We start from the raw sequence: 14,511 nt of genomic DNA on the forward strand, positions 1-14,511 counted from the left end.
GGTATGGCTCAGTGGGGTAGGAGAAATAGTGGGGTTCTCTGATTCAAAAAACTTATGTTTAAGTTCTAGATACATTATTTACTCCTTACAATGTAACTCATTAAATGCCTACTCCATACAAGGCATTGTCCTACACACGGGGATACAAAGAGAAAAATGTCATGCTTCCTGACCTCAAACGGCTTAAAATGTCCAGAAGTAATCAATATGAATAAAAGTAAGAAAGTACAAAACACATACAAAGTAACCTCAAAGTAATTGGGGGGGGGGGACCATTAACTGGGGCAATTTTTCTTCCTACAGGAGGTGGCATCTTTACTGAGCCCTAGAAGAGAATTATGAATATTAAGAAACTGAACTAAGGACAGAGGGCATTCTGGCAATGGGAGACAACCTGGCAAAGGCACTGAGGTGGATTGTAGAACAAGAGGAATGCAAATAGGTCAGTTTGGCTAGAAAGTAGACTGTGGGAAGGAGAATAATTTGCAGAAAAACTGGAAATGCAGATGGGAGTCAGGCTAGGAAGGGCTTTAAAAATACACAAAGAAACTTAAATTTTTCTGACAGCCAGTATAAAGTTACTAGTTTGTTTAGGATAAAAGCATGGTCAGGCTTGTACTTTGGGAACATGAACTCACCGACTATGTGAACTACAGATTAGAAAAAGAGTAGTTTCACTGTATTATTCGTTGAAAATTAATCTGCTAGCTATGTTGAGTAGCAAAGACAGGGAAGACCAATTAGGAGGCTAGGGCAATAACTCAGATGTAATATGATTAAAGGGACTAAACAAGGGTGGTGGCTAAAAAGGGATGCTTGTAGGTATGGAGAGAATGAAAGATGGAAAAGTATACTGGACTCCTGGGTAGTCCACCTAAGTGACTAATGGATAGAAGAACCCTCAAAGGAAATAGAGAAGTTTAGAAGAGGCATTCTTTTGAGGGAAAAGAATGAATTCTGGATATGGTAACAGAATAGTCAGTTGGAAATGTCCAGTAGGTAGTTACAGAGTGATTCAGAACTCAAGCTCAGGCCTGGAATATAGATCTGAGAGTCATTAGTACAAAGATAATACCTGAATCCACAGAAGCTACTGAGGTCACAGAAAGAATGCAAGGAAAAAAAGAGGACCCAGGACAGGATCTTGTGGTTCTCTCAGATATAGAAAACAGGTTCACAGATGATGATCCACCAAAGACCAAAGAGAGGCCAGAGAAGTAGGAGAACCAGGAGACAGCAGTCACAAAAATCAAGGGAAAAGACAGTATTCAAAATGTAAAGGGGGTCAATAGTGTGATAAGTGTTTATTTGTAAAACGGACATCCTAATATCTAGACTCCTTAAAGCAGAGTTGCTCTATCAGATTCACTCTTGTTTAAAAGATGAAATTCATTTCTAACTTCCCACTGAGAGCATCACACGCCTCCACAGTCAGACTCTCCCACATGTGGGTTTCTCTGCAATGCAGTGAACAGTCTCCACTAAGATAATTTGCAATTACATATTTAGGAAAGGACCTGAGGTTAACTATCACAATTTGCTTAAGTGTTTGGCATCAGTGGGTGGAAAGCATTCTAAAGGCAAGGACATGCTGATATTTCCAAGTGACTAAGCTCAGTTCAAGAGACAAAAGAAGCCCAAGGAGGGTGATTCTCCACTACCCACCTTTAGCGTTTTCACAGCAACTGTAAGACTGTACTTCTTCCAGACGCCAACATATACCTCACCATATTGGCCACCCCCAAGTTTGTGCTTCATGGTGATATCAGTCCGTTCCATTTCCCACTTGTCATGGATGGGGGACACTCCATAGACTGTAGGTTTATTGCACTTTGGTGCTGGATAGTGCAAGGTGGTCACCAAGCCATCAGCCACTGTAGAGTGATGATGAACAAGCTCTGCCAAAGTGCTAAACCGGCTTTCTGCTGTCACATACACCTGAGACAAAATGGGGAGGGTGACAGTAAATAAAAAATAAAAAAACAAAAATGAGAATTTGGGAGTAAAAATGAATATCTTTATTGGGGCAAAATTGAGAAAGCTTAATATTCATAGATTATATGAAAAACTTTGATGATACCCAAGAAATCGTAAAACTTCAATTCAACTGTATTGACTGTGTCCTTGCCTTTACAGATATCTTATCTAGATCAATGGCTCCTGGACTTTTTAATGTTCCCAGCATACACTATTCTTTGTCATGAGGAAATGCAAGCACTTAAGCATTATCTAAGTTGGAAACACTATGGGAGAGTTAGTTGCAAGGTTCATGCATTCACAATTTCCCATCACAAAAGCTTATGGTTTTTGTTGAATTCTTTGTAAGAAAAGGGTCTATTAAGTAAGGTTTTTTGGGTTTGATTTGTGAACATATACTTTCTATACAGCATGCTGGGTAAGTAAGAATTATACTGAACAAATTATAAATTATCTTTTAACTGCAATGATATAATATACAAAATGCTGTAGCACACTTAAAGAAACTCAGCATAACCTCACTAGCTTAAGCCAGGTGTCCACAGCACTCTAAGTGTGGCCCAAACCAGATTAAAATTTAATTTTAAAATTTAATTGGGAAATATTTAGCAAAACAATAAAATAAAAAAACAACAAAAAAAGGTAATATTACATTTTAAAACTAAGACACCATGTGGTTCACAGGGGTTCTTAAGTTGGTGGCCCCTATTTTCATCTGATTGTGTCACCTTTGGGCTGAACCATTTTGTTGCTTGCATTAACAAGACCAAAACAATTCTATGGATTTACAAATAATATAGCTTACTAGAACAGGGGAGATATGGGAGAAGGCTAAGATAAGATGTTCCTTTGGGACAGTCAAATTTTCATTGATTTCAATCTTATAACCCAATTATTTGTTGTACATCTTTATAGGATGGGTCAAAATGACAAAACACTGTCAGCTTCGGTCATTCTGTAGTGACAGAACTATGCAGTAGGGGAGAAGGGTGAGGGGCAGGAGAGAAGGCATCCAAAAACTAACCTCTGTAGCAGTAACTATTTCTATTAAAATCACTTGCAAATAATTTTATAAGAAGAGTCAAGTACAATTATGATACAACTATTTATACCAATACCAAATAATGATAAGTTAAAATGCTCAATATGAGTCCCAGGCACCTAGATGATTTACTGCACTATCTGATAGCCTTTCAGAGACAAGAGACAGAAAAGCCAATCTTAAATATTTAGTTTCGGATTTTTGTTTTCTCTATCATCTCACCTTTAAGAATAGTGTCATAAATTAGATTTTATGAACAACATAATTCCCAATTCTTTAAATTTAATTAACTACTTTATTTTACCAAGTCTACTAATATTAGCCAATACAGAAATAACCTGTTTTTAGACAAAAGAATATTAATGCAAACTTAAAAATATTATGGGATGATTACTTAACTTGACAAACAATTTACAATAGGGGATACTGTCCAGGTCCATTTAATATATTAAACATTTTTAAATTAGAAAAATAGTAAAATATTGAAAAACTAATTTTCAGGAAAATAGGGAGCTAGCCCAATATCATCAAAAGTCTATATTTTTAGTCCTCAGTCTATCAAAAATTAGTTACGTGACCTTTGGAAAGTAACTACCTCTCCAGATTTTGGTTTTCCACCTTTAACAAGGATATAGACTAGACAAATAACTAGGATCCTTCATAAATGTTTATTTATATACCTATATGTAAACACATACATATATATAAATGTTATAAAATGTTATGAAGCTTTATTTATTGAATATAGTAGGTATCATTCAAAATAAAGTTCCATTCTGATACTTCACTGTTGTTTGGGAACTGACCTCTACGTTCTTAATGCTATGTAAATGAAGGTAGCAGAATAAGCTAGTACACTGACAAGTTGTCGGTAGCAGAATAAGCTAGTACACTGACAAGTTTTGTCAAGTTGCAAAAGATTCTCAGCATGGCCCAGAAACAAATGATAGAATAAGCTCCTGTTATCTCTAGATCAGCCAAAGTCTAGAGATGTTTATCACCAGAAGGTTGACCATCAGGTGATAATATAATGACCTTCTACTTCTACTAAGGCATAAAATTTTCTGAGTTAATGTAAGCTCTTTTCCCATGAAATGGGGAATCCTTAAAAATACTACAAGACTCACCTAACAATGAAAAACTTGTATGTCATATTCTTCTAAAGTCAATCATCCACAATTTAAAGTCACTTTATAAACACAAAATTCACCATCCATGACTTATTTTTAAACCTACCTAATAAATATAATAAATAACACATCCTGTACTCAGAAAGTAAGAAAGGATATTTTATCATTTATCAGATTATTGATTTCAAGTATAAAGATAATGGAACTGTCCACAAGGCAACCTAAAAGCCTGAGGAAAAACAAAATTATATGCTGGAAAAAAAAACCAAATAAATATACCAAATAGAAGTTGTCATTATTTGCTAAATGATAAGTATGTTTAATTTTGGCTCTTATAATACTTCTCTATAATAAGAGCTTCCAGTTATATAACACTTTACATTTAGGAGGTGTTTCTGCACACTTTTGATGTTTACATTATTATTATTATTATTATTATTATTATTATTATTATTATTATTATTATTATAAAGCAAGTTAACTATTGCTATTGTATTCAGTCAACAGAAGAGGAAATTTGAGATGAGGAGGTTCAATATGAGTTACTCCAAAATCACAGTCATTAACTGAATCCAAATCTAGATCTTCTGAATAAGCCCTGTTTCTATCAGACTATTCTGCCTCTAACTCACATAAGGTGTTTACAGATATGTCTTACCTTTCCATCTGTGGTGGTATTGATCCTATAGTGGTAGACACGTCCCTCGTACCTAAGCGAGATGGATAATTGTCCTGGGCTGCTCTCACTTTCCCGTACAAGGAAGCTGCCGTTGATAAGGCTGCTAAGCAGATATTCTGCTGCACTTCGGGACACTGGCCCATGGTACCAGGAATGCTTCTCCAGGCTGTTCACTGGGGTGATATAGTTGCTCGGAACCCACCCCTGCCCATTTTTAGAGCGTACCTCACTCCACTCACCATTCTGGTTGTAACCTAGGACTCGGAGCTTCTCACCTAGACAGCAGTTAGCAAAAAAGGGGGAGAAAAGAGTTTTAAGATTTCAGTTTAACTACAGATACAAAACCAAAAACTTAATAACAAAAATATGTGGAGGGGGTGGCTAGGTAGCGCAGTGGATAGAGTATGGGCCCTGGAGTCAGGAGCACCTGTGTTCAAATCCAGCCTCAGACACAATAATTGCCTAGCTGTGTGACCTTGGGCAAGTTACTTATCTTTTGCAAGTCACTTGCAGAACAAAAACAAACCAAAAAACAAAAACAAAAAATTTGGAGAAGCAAACATTATTTATGGAAATTTAATATAATTTTAACTTTAAAATGAAATTAAGGGGCAGTTAGGAGGCACAGTGGAGAAAGCACCAGCCCTGGAGTCAAGAGGACCTGAGTTCAAATCCAGTCTCAGACACTTGATAATTGCCTAGCTGTGTGACCGTGGGCAAGTCACTTAACCTATTGCCTTAAATAAAAATTTTTTAAAATGAAATTAAAATCTGGTAAAACCATAAACTGTTTTACTAACAAATTATGCACACTTTAGAAAGAAAAAAGGAATTTTTACTTAAATGAGAAAAAATTTAAAATTTGAGGACCATAACAGCTGAAAACACAATTTATGATCTCATTACAGAATAACTCACAGATTTAAAAAAAAAACAAAATTTATCACCAGGGCAAAAATTTCCAACTGTACGAAATGAGTGATCTCAGTATTCTTTCCATAATTTTGAAAGACCTATGATTTTGCCAGCATGAGCATTTTCCTGTTTCTAGTGGAAAAGATTCTTTATCTCAGTAATCTGTAATGAAATACAGGTTCTAATTCATTGCTGTGATTAAAAAGAATACAGTTTGCCAACCCCGTCTTGGTGAAGAGCCTCTCTACACTGAGCCAGGCTTTTTCTCAGGTGACACACATACCATATATATCACTGAATCTGTATTCTTATCAATATTTTTACAATTCAATAAAGTTACAATAATATAGACTCTAGGGGCAGCTAGGTGGCGCAGTGGATAAAACACCAGTCCTGGAGTCAGGAGTACCTGGGTTCAAATCCGGTCTCAGACACTTAATAGCTACCTAACTGTGTGGCCTTGGTCAAGCCACTTAACCCCGTTTGCCTTGCAAAATAAACTTAAAGAAAATAATAATAGAGTCTACTGGCAATACCTTCAAAAACTTATCTCTGCAATACAATAAGGAATCAGAATAGGATTCGGGGGATGAAGAGAGGGTATTCTAGTTTACTCTGTTTAGCTAAATTTATAGGCAAATCCTTCTAAAATGTTTTCATCCATTTAAATATTTATTATTTTAGAGAAAGGGAAGGGCTGAGAATAAAAAATCGAATATGCTGCTGTAAAATCTTAATTCCAATTGAAAGTTTTTGATTTCATCTGAAAACCAGAATTACAATATTTTGCCAAACAAAATAAAAATTATTCAGGATTTCTAAAGAACTGGACATATATGTACACTACAATATATGCTCTGAGGTGTATAAGAAAAAATAAGTTAAAAGAACACGTGTATATGCAAACTGTAAATATTTTTATCCATAGGTTCATATGTAATATGTATATATTCTTGTTGATCACTAGTAACCAAATATATGAACAGAAATACAAAATTGTTAATTGATATCAAAGAAGTATTTGCTTCAAGCAAAAGTGAAACAACTGTGATCAACATAAAAAAAAATATGAAGGAAAATGATGCTTCCCCTCTACATGTTCCTGTTACACTGCTTTCCAAATAACACATGTATAAATGGCTGGCAGTTTTTTGTTGGTGACAATTAGAATGATTAAAAAAAATCAATCAGAAGCAGCATTATGAACAGAATCAGAAGACCTGGATTCAAATCCCATCTCTGACATTTATGGAATCAAAGCTAACAGGCTGATTTTGTCAAGTAACTAAGACATGACTGTGGGCAGAAGAGATGCCAGACCCAGGATGTACAGAAGCTTCTCCATGAAAACTGATCAGATCCCAAAACTATATCCTGTTTTGACTCTGGGAACAGGAGTCTCAGTAAGCTTGTTGAGGACTATAGGCAAAAACACCATGAGAATCCGGATCATTTCTTTCTTTTTTTTTTTTTTTAGCAAGGCAAACGGGGTTAAGTGGCCTGCCCAAGGCCACACAGCTAGGTAGCTATTAAGTGTCTGAGACCGGATTTGAACCCAGGTACTCCTGATTCCAAGGCTGGTGCTTTATCCACTACGCCACCTAGCCGCCCCTAATCTGGATCATTTCTGAATACATTTTAAAACTTCAATAATTGCTGTGTGAGGAAATGATGAGACCTCTGACATGGTGGGAAGTATGGAGAAATCTCAACCACTACAAAAATGACAATCTCCCAATACTGTATTGTCTTTAGAGAAAAGGAAGAGGATTGTAATGATGCCTGGCTCCTCAGGGATGCCATTTTCCTGAGGAATGTGTTAATTGCATCATGGAAATTTTCTAATCTCTCTTAACATTTCTGCCCCACAATTCAAAAACCTTCTTCCTGGTCCCTGAACATGATCCTCATTCTCCATCTCTTGTCCCTGGACATGGGCACTGCTGTCCCTTGGGTTCTCTCTCTGTACTTCCTCTATGCTAAAATCCTTCCTCTCATTGAAAGAGGACTTTTTCCATACTTCTTTTTTTAGTTTTTTTTTTTTTTTTTGCAAGGCAAATGGGGTTAAGTGGCTTGCCCAAGGCCACACAGCCAGGTAATTATTAAGTGTCTGAGACTGGATTTGAACCCAGGTACTCCTGACTCCAAGGCCGATGCTTTATCCACTACGCCACCTAGCCCCTCCATCCTTCTTAATGATAGGCTCACTCTTGCTCTCTCTCTCTCTCTCTCTCTCTCTCTCTCTCCTCTCTCTCCTCTTAAGATGATTTCAAATTTGTCCAAATATTTTGTATGTACACAGATGTTTGCCTGTTGTCTTCCCCATTAGAAAATGAGTTCCTTGAGGTAAGAATTGTCTTTCCTTTCTTTTTTTCTCCAGGACTTAGCAGTGTCTGGAAAGTAGTAGGCTCTTAAAAAATGATGGCTAACTGACTGGTCTTAAGGTTAATTAACTCCTTTGGTTTACAGATTAAGAAATCTGAGGCAAAAGATTGTCAGAACAGTGAAAAGTTACAAAGTGAATGAACCTGGGTTCGAATTCTACCTGAGTGACTGGACAAGTCACCTACCTCCCCTGGATCTCAGTATTTTCATCTGTAAAATGAAGGTGATGAAGTAGATAACCTTCAAGCTTCAGACCTCAGATCCTATATAGATCTCACAGTTTCACTTTTATTAGCTGTGCAATCAAGGGCCAAATCACCTCTAAGCCTCAGGTAACTCCCTACAACTTCTACTAGATAAGATCGATGCTTGTAAAGGAATTCCTTCCGCTGAGAACACCACAGATCCTTGGACATATTGATGAGAGTCATAAACTCTTTCCTCTTAGGGAACATGAAGACAGTTCTTTTAAAAGCAAGCCAATTAAGACTTTACAAACCTTCTAAGTAAATGAAAATGTGCTACATAAGATGTGTTCAACTTCCAGCTTATAAAACTCCAAAGTGCAGTACAAACAGATTAAAATACAATAGGGATATGTTTAATAATGAAAAATAAAACTCCAACTCACCAAAGATAATGTAAATCTGGGGCCCTCAGAGGTTAATTTCTGTCTGTTTGACACCTCTGTCATAAGCTCTCTATTCATAACAATGATAATGGTGATGATTCTTCTATACTGACCCAGGCACAGGCCTGGTGCTGCAGGCTTCACAAAGACAGCGTCAAGTGATACTTAAAACAGCCCTGGGAGGTAGGGGCTATTATTTTTCCCATTCTGGAGATGAGGACATTGAGATAAACAGGGGTCCAGAGACTTTCCCCAAAAATTACACAGCTAGTGTCAGAGGCTGAATTAGAACCGGATTCAAAGCGCCAGCTGTCATGCAAGGCTAATTGGAAACCCCTTAATGAGTGACTTTTACTTGGTTCCCTTTCCAGGGCCAAGCTCCGTGCCAAGAAATATGCCAAACTTTACAATGAAACAAATAACAAGCCATTTTGAGAACAGTTCCTTCAATGCTACCACTCAGTGATTAAGAGATGCATTGTTTAGGCAACAAAAATCATGCTCTGATTGAGCTGAGGGAGGGGAGTGAAGAGAGACTGTGAGCCCGGTCCTCTGCCCCTGGAACAGGACTCTGGGGCTCTGACCACATTCAGATCCTGACAGCAGTCTAGGCCCCCCCATAGAACAGCAGCCCCCCCCAACCTCAGCCCCATGGCAGAAGGGGGGCACTTATGGTCATTCACAGACCAGGAGGGAGGACAGAGCCTCACACATTGAGACCCTTGTGGGAGTGTCCCAAAAGCTCAGGAAGCACCCCTAAACCAGGGAAAATGAGCAAGCAAAGAAACAAAGGAACACTATCGAGAAATATTTTGCAAATGAGCCCAAGAAGGATCAAAATACTCAGTCTGAAGATAAGGAAGCACAAGCTCCTGCATCTAAAGACTCCAAGAAAAACAGAAATTGGGCTCAGGCTATGACAGAGCTCAAAAAAGACTTTGAAAATCAAATGAGGGAGTTGGAAGAAAAACTGGGGAAAGAAAGGAGAGAGATGCAGCAAAAACATGAAAATGAAATCAGCAGCTTAGTCAAGGAAATCCAAAAACATGCCGAAGAAAATAGCATGCTAAAAACCAGCTGAGGTCAAATGGATAAAACAGTTCAAAAAATTATTGAGGAGAAGAATGCTTTAAAAAGCAAAATTGGCCAGATGGAAAAAGAGATAAGAAAACTCTCTGAGGAGAACAGATCCTTCAGACAAAGAATAGAATTCAGGGAAATTGATGAATTTAACAGAAATCAGGAATCAATACTTCAAGACAAAAAAAATGAAAAATTAGAAGAAAATGTGAAATATCTCATTGAAAAAACAACTGATATGGAAAACAGACTTAGGAAAGATAATTTAAAAATTATTGGAATACCTGAAAGTCATGATCAGGAAAAGAGCCTTGACATCATTTTCAAAGAATTACTACAGGAAAATTGCCCTGATATTCTAGAAGCAGAGGGCAAAATAGAAATGGAGAGAATCCACTGATCCCTCCGAGAAAGAGATCCCAAAAAACCAACCCCTAGGAATATTATAGCCAAGTTCCAGAACTCCCAAGTCAAAGAGAAAATATTACAAGCAGCCAGAAGGACACAGTTCAAATATTGTGGAGCTGCAGTCAGGATCACACAGGACTTAGCAGCAGCTACACTGGAAGCTTGTAGGGCTTGGAATACAATATACCAGAGGGCAAAAGAGCTTAGAATGCAGCCAAGAATGAACTACCCAGCAAGGCTGAATGTCCTCTTCCAGGGAAAAAGATGGACTTTCAATGAACCAGGGGAATTTCAAATGTTCCTTTTGGAATGGCCAGAGCTGAACAGAAGGTTTGATCTTCAGATACAGGACTCAGGTGAAGCATGGAGATTGGAGGAGAGGGGGGGAAATATGAGGGACTTAATGAGGATGAACTGCATGTATTCCTGCATAGAAAAATGACACTGATAATACTCATATGAACCTTCTCAGTTAATAGAGCAGGTAGAGAGAGCTTTTATAGTTGAAGCACAGGAGAAAGCTGAATTCAAAGATAAAATATGGTGTAAAAATGGAGTCAATAGAAAAAAAGGGAAATGGAATGGGAGAAAGAAAAAGGAGAGGGGGAATAGTCCAAGATATTTCACATAAGATTTTTTTTATTACAATGAGCTATTTCAATGATATGGAAGTGGGGAAGCAAGGGGGAATGAGGGAACCTTTGCTCTCATCAGAGATGGCTAGGAGAGGAAACAGCAAATATACTCAATGGGGTATAGACATCTGGAGTAAGAAGGAGGGGGGAGCAGGGGGAAGAGGTGGGGATGTGAATAAAGGAGGAGAGGATGGACCATGGGGGGAGAGTGGCCAGATATAATACATTTTCTTTCTTACTTCTTGCAAGGGGCTGGGATTGGAAGGCCTGCCCAGGACCACAGGGCCAGGTGGATTCTGAGCCTAAGGGGTGGTAGGGGGACTCAGGGCTTCTTGGCCCCAGGACCAGGGATCTGTCTGCTGTGCCACCCAGCGACCCTACAGCAGAGTCAGAGTGAAAGGAGAGAGAAAATATAGTACATGGTAGTGGAGAAATAAGACAGGAGGGAGTTGCAATCAGCAATGGCAACAGTGGAAAAATATGGAAATAACTTCTGTGATGGACTTATCATAAAGAATGCGATCCACCCATGACAGAGTTGTTGGTGTTGGAACAAAGACTCAAGCACATTTTTTGTTATTATTATTTGGGGGAGAGTGCAGGGCAAGTGGAGCTGGGTGGCCTGCCTGGGGCCACATAGCGGGGTGATCTTTGGGTGTCTGGGGCCAGATTTGGACCCAGGTGCTCCTGGCTCAAGGGCCAATGCTCTGTCTGCCACCCAGCCACCCCTACTATTATTACTATTTTATTTTATTTTGGGTCTTTTTTTTTTCCTTCTTCTTTTTGGTTTTTGCAGGGCAGTGGGGATCGGGTGGCTTGCATGTCACACATCTGGGTGATTGTTGGGTTTACAAGGCTGGATACAGACTTGGGTGCTCATGGCTCCAGGGCTGGTGCTTCGTCCATTGCGCCACCTGGCCATACCTACAATTATTACTATTATTTTTTTTTATTTTAATTTTTTTCTCTCCCCTTTACTATTTTCACCCAAGCAAGTCTATCTATATTCATGGGGGAGGAGGGGTATTTTGTTTACTTGTAAACAAGAATATTTTATTAATGTAAAAAAACATTTGTACAAAATGAGAATAAAAAATAAATTTAAATGTGAATATAAAAAAAAATCATGCTTCAAGTTAGTAATCAATGGAGATCAAAGCATAGTAAGTCCTAGTATTCTTATTTCTCTGAGACAAATAAGAACAACATATCATATACACAGGCCATAATTCTGGACATGTTATTATTGGTGTTATTAACAAGAAACTATGCATTTGTATACTATAGTTTGACCTTTTAAATGTTCTTTGTCCCAAATACTTCACCTACTCTTCACATCAACTCCTTGTGAAAGCAGCAAAGTAGGCATGATTATTATGCCGATTCTGCTGGTGGGGAAACTAGGCCTGAGTTAAATAAAGGTCCAGATAAGACCAGGAGCCAGGACCAGAACTGGGACAGAGACCAGGAACCAGGGCCAAAGCTGAGACCAGGAACTGGACTGGGAGAGTCAGTGAAGAGTAATAGGAGATATTCAAGGTAAGGGAATCAGAGTTCTACCACTAAGGCACTAATCAATATCTAAATTAGGGTGATTTTTAAGGTTCCCTTTGACTCTTAAAGTCTAAGATTCTATGAATTAATTCAATAGTTTCAATATGAAAATGAAAGGTATGAAAATTGTACCTTTGGTGATGCTGAGTGTGTTGTCACCACTTGCAACAAAATCATAAAGTGCAACAAAGAGATTGGGGTCACTCTCAGTGGCTCCAAGCAGATTCTCCTTGGAGCTCCACCTGATGGCTTCATTCAGGGCCTGAGATTCAACTTCACAGCCATAGGGACGGTGCAGAGCTTCTGAAAAGACACAAAAGAGGAAAAGACACTACTGTTACATGCTATGGTAGGGATTCATCTGAATTCGTACACCTAATTTCTGCCACTTCTATGATGTAAGCAAGCACCAAGTGGGGATTTTAACATTTGAAGGATGCAAACTGCTTTTTGCTGCCTGTATATAATACAGTGATCATAGAAAAAGAATGCAAAATAAGGTTTCAACTGTTTTCTATTCCTTCTCTAAGACTTCTTCCAGCTATGAATCCAAGCTATGATCCAGCAAAGTTAGAGAAGTTAGTGACCTGATTCACCACTTTCTTAAAATAAAATTGCTGGAATCCAGAAATGAACAGTTAAAAATCTTGTTAATCACAAAGAATACATTTTTTTCCTCCTAAGGCAATGGGGTTAAATGACTTGCCTGAGGTCACATATCTAGGTAATTATTAAGTGTATAAGGCCAGATTTGAACTAAGGTCTTCCTGACTCCAGGGTTGGTGCCACCTAGCTGCCCAAGAACACTTTTTAAATATTTGTGTGTGTGTGTGTGTGTGTGTGTGTGTGTGTGTGTATGGTTCTCTACCTTTAAGGTAAATAATTATCATATAGGCAACAAAATGCCTTAAATCTTATATTTGCTATAGAAAAAATAACCTAGATATGGGAACTCCTAAAAATATCTCTATTATAAAGTACCCTGAATCACTACATTTCAACAGTGAAGTTATGTTATACAAGTTAATAAACAATCACTCATTGTTCTCTAGGTACCATGGATGGGCATGCAGAGAGGTAAATAAAAAAGAGATCTTGCCTTCAAGAAGATTATTTTCAGGGTGGCTAGGTGGTGCAGTGGCTAGAGCAGTGACCCTGGAGTCAGGAATACCTGAGTTTAAATCCAGCCTCAGACACTTAATAATTAGCTAGCTGTGTGGCCTTGGGCAAGCCACTTAACCCCATTGGCTTGCCGAGAGAGAGAGAGAGAGAGAGAGAGAGAGAGAGAGAGAGAGAGAGAGAGAGAGAGAGAGAGAAGAGCTTATTTTCTACTGCTAAATGAATGAATGAATGAATGCAGAGTGCATAAAAACATATAGTGATTTGGGCATGAGGCACAACTGAGAAAGCCAGCAAAGGCTTCCTAAAGGAGCAACTGAGCTGATCCTTGAAGGAAGTTAGAATGAATGAAAATAGCATTTATTAAGTTCTTATTATGTGCCATATATATTAAAGGTTGAGGATCACAAAAGAAAAAGCTAGACAATTTCTGCTCTGAAAAAGCTCATAATCTTTGGGAGAGACAACCCAGGGAGAGACAGCTCCAGGGTAAATGTAAAACCTCAGATTTGGGTACAGTGTTGGGGCAGTTAGTGGGTGATGATGGTGTCATGGAGGATACATGCAGGATACAGAAACACAGCAGATGTTAAGGCAGGGCTGTCTAACTTTACTTTCAAAAGTATTGAAACAATAGACAATATATTTTGATTTGCTATTTTAGTGAGAGCTCTGTGGTAGCTCGGCTTTGTTTACTAAAGCATTTAGTAAACCCACAGTGGGCTGCATTTTGGACAGCCCTGGTCTAAGCTAGGTGAACAGTAAAGTAGTCCAGATGGGGGTGGGTCTAGGCTATTTAGCCTGCGGAGGCTGAGAGAAAGGAGAGAAAAGAGGGTAAGCAAAGCAAAAAGAGCATACCCAATGCTGGAAAGGTTTGAATTCTAAGTGGTCTAGAGTGCTAGTTATGAAAGGAACCTATGCATAGGAGAAGAAATAGAAGCTGGAATGCCATGTAA

The 14,511-nt window shown here is 38.4% G+C and overlaps 1 protein-coding gene across 11 annotated transcripts in view; it reads right to left on the reverse strand.

Moving 5' to 3' along the window:
* The window catches only part of ABL2 (ABL proto-oncogene 2, non-receptor tyrosine kinase), a 106,241-nt gene that overhangs the window by 24,357 nt on the left and 67,373 nt on the right, over positions 1-14,511 (reverse strand). For all 11 annotated transcript variants that reach the window (XM_074222139.1, XM_074222133.1, XM_074222138.1 and 8 more), the window contains 3 exons: positions 12,569-12,739; positions 4,808-5,103; positions 1,666-1,938 (listed from right to left, as the gene is read on the reverse strand). In XM_074222139.1, coding sequence (XP_074078240.1) covers positions 1,666-1,938; positions 4,808-5,103; positions 12,569-12,739 — 740 coding nt within the window. The remainder of the gene's footprint in view (positions 1-1,665; positions 1,939-4,807; positions 5,104-12,568; positions 12,740-14,511) is intronic.

Source organism: Macrotis lagotis, chromosome 2 (genome assembly GCF_037893015.1).
Source record: "Macrotis lagotis isolate mMagLag1 chromosome 2, bilby.v1.9.chrom.fasta, whole genome shotgun sequence".
Taxonomy (NCBI): domain Eukaryota; kingdom Metazoa; phylum Chordata; class Mammalia; order Peramelemorphia; family Peramelidae; genus Macrotis; species Macrotis lagotis.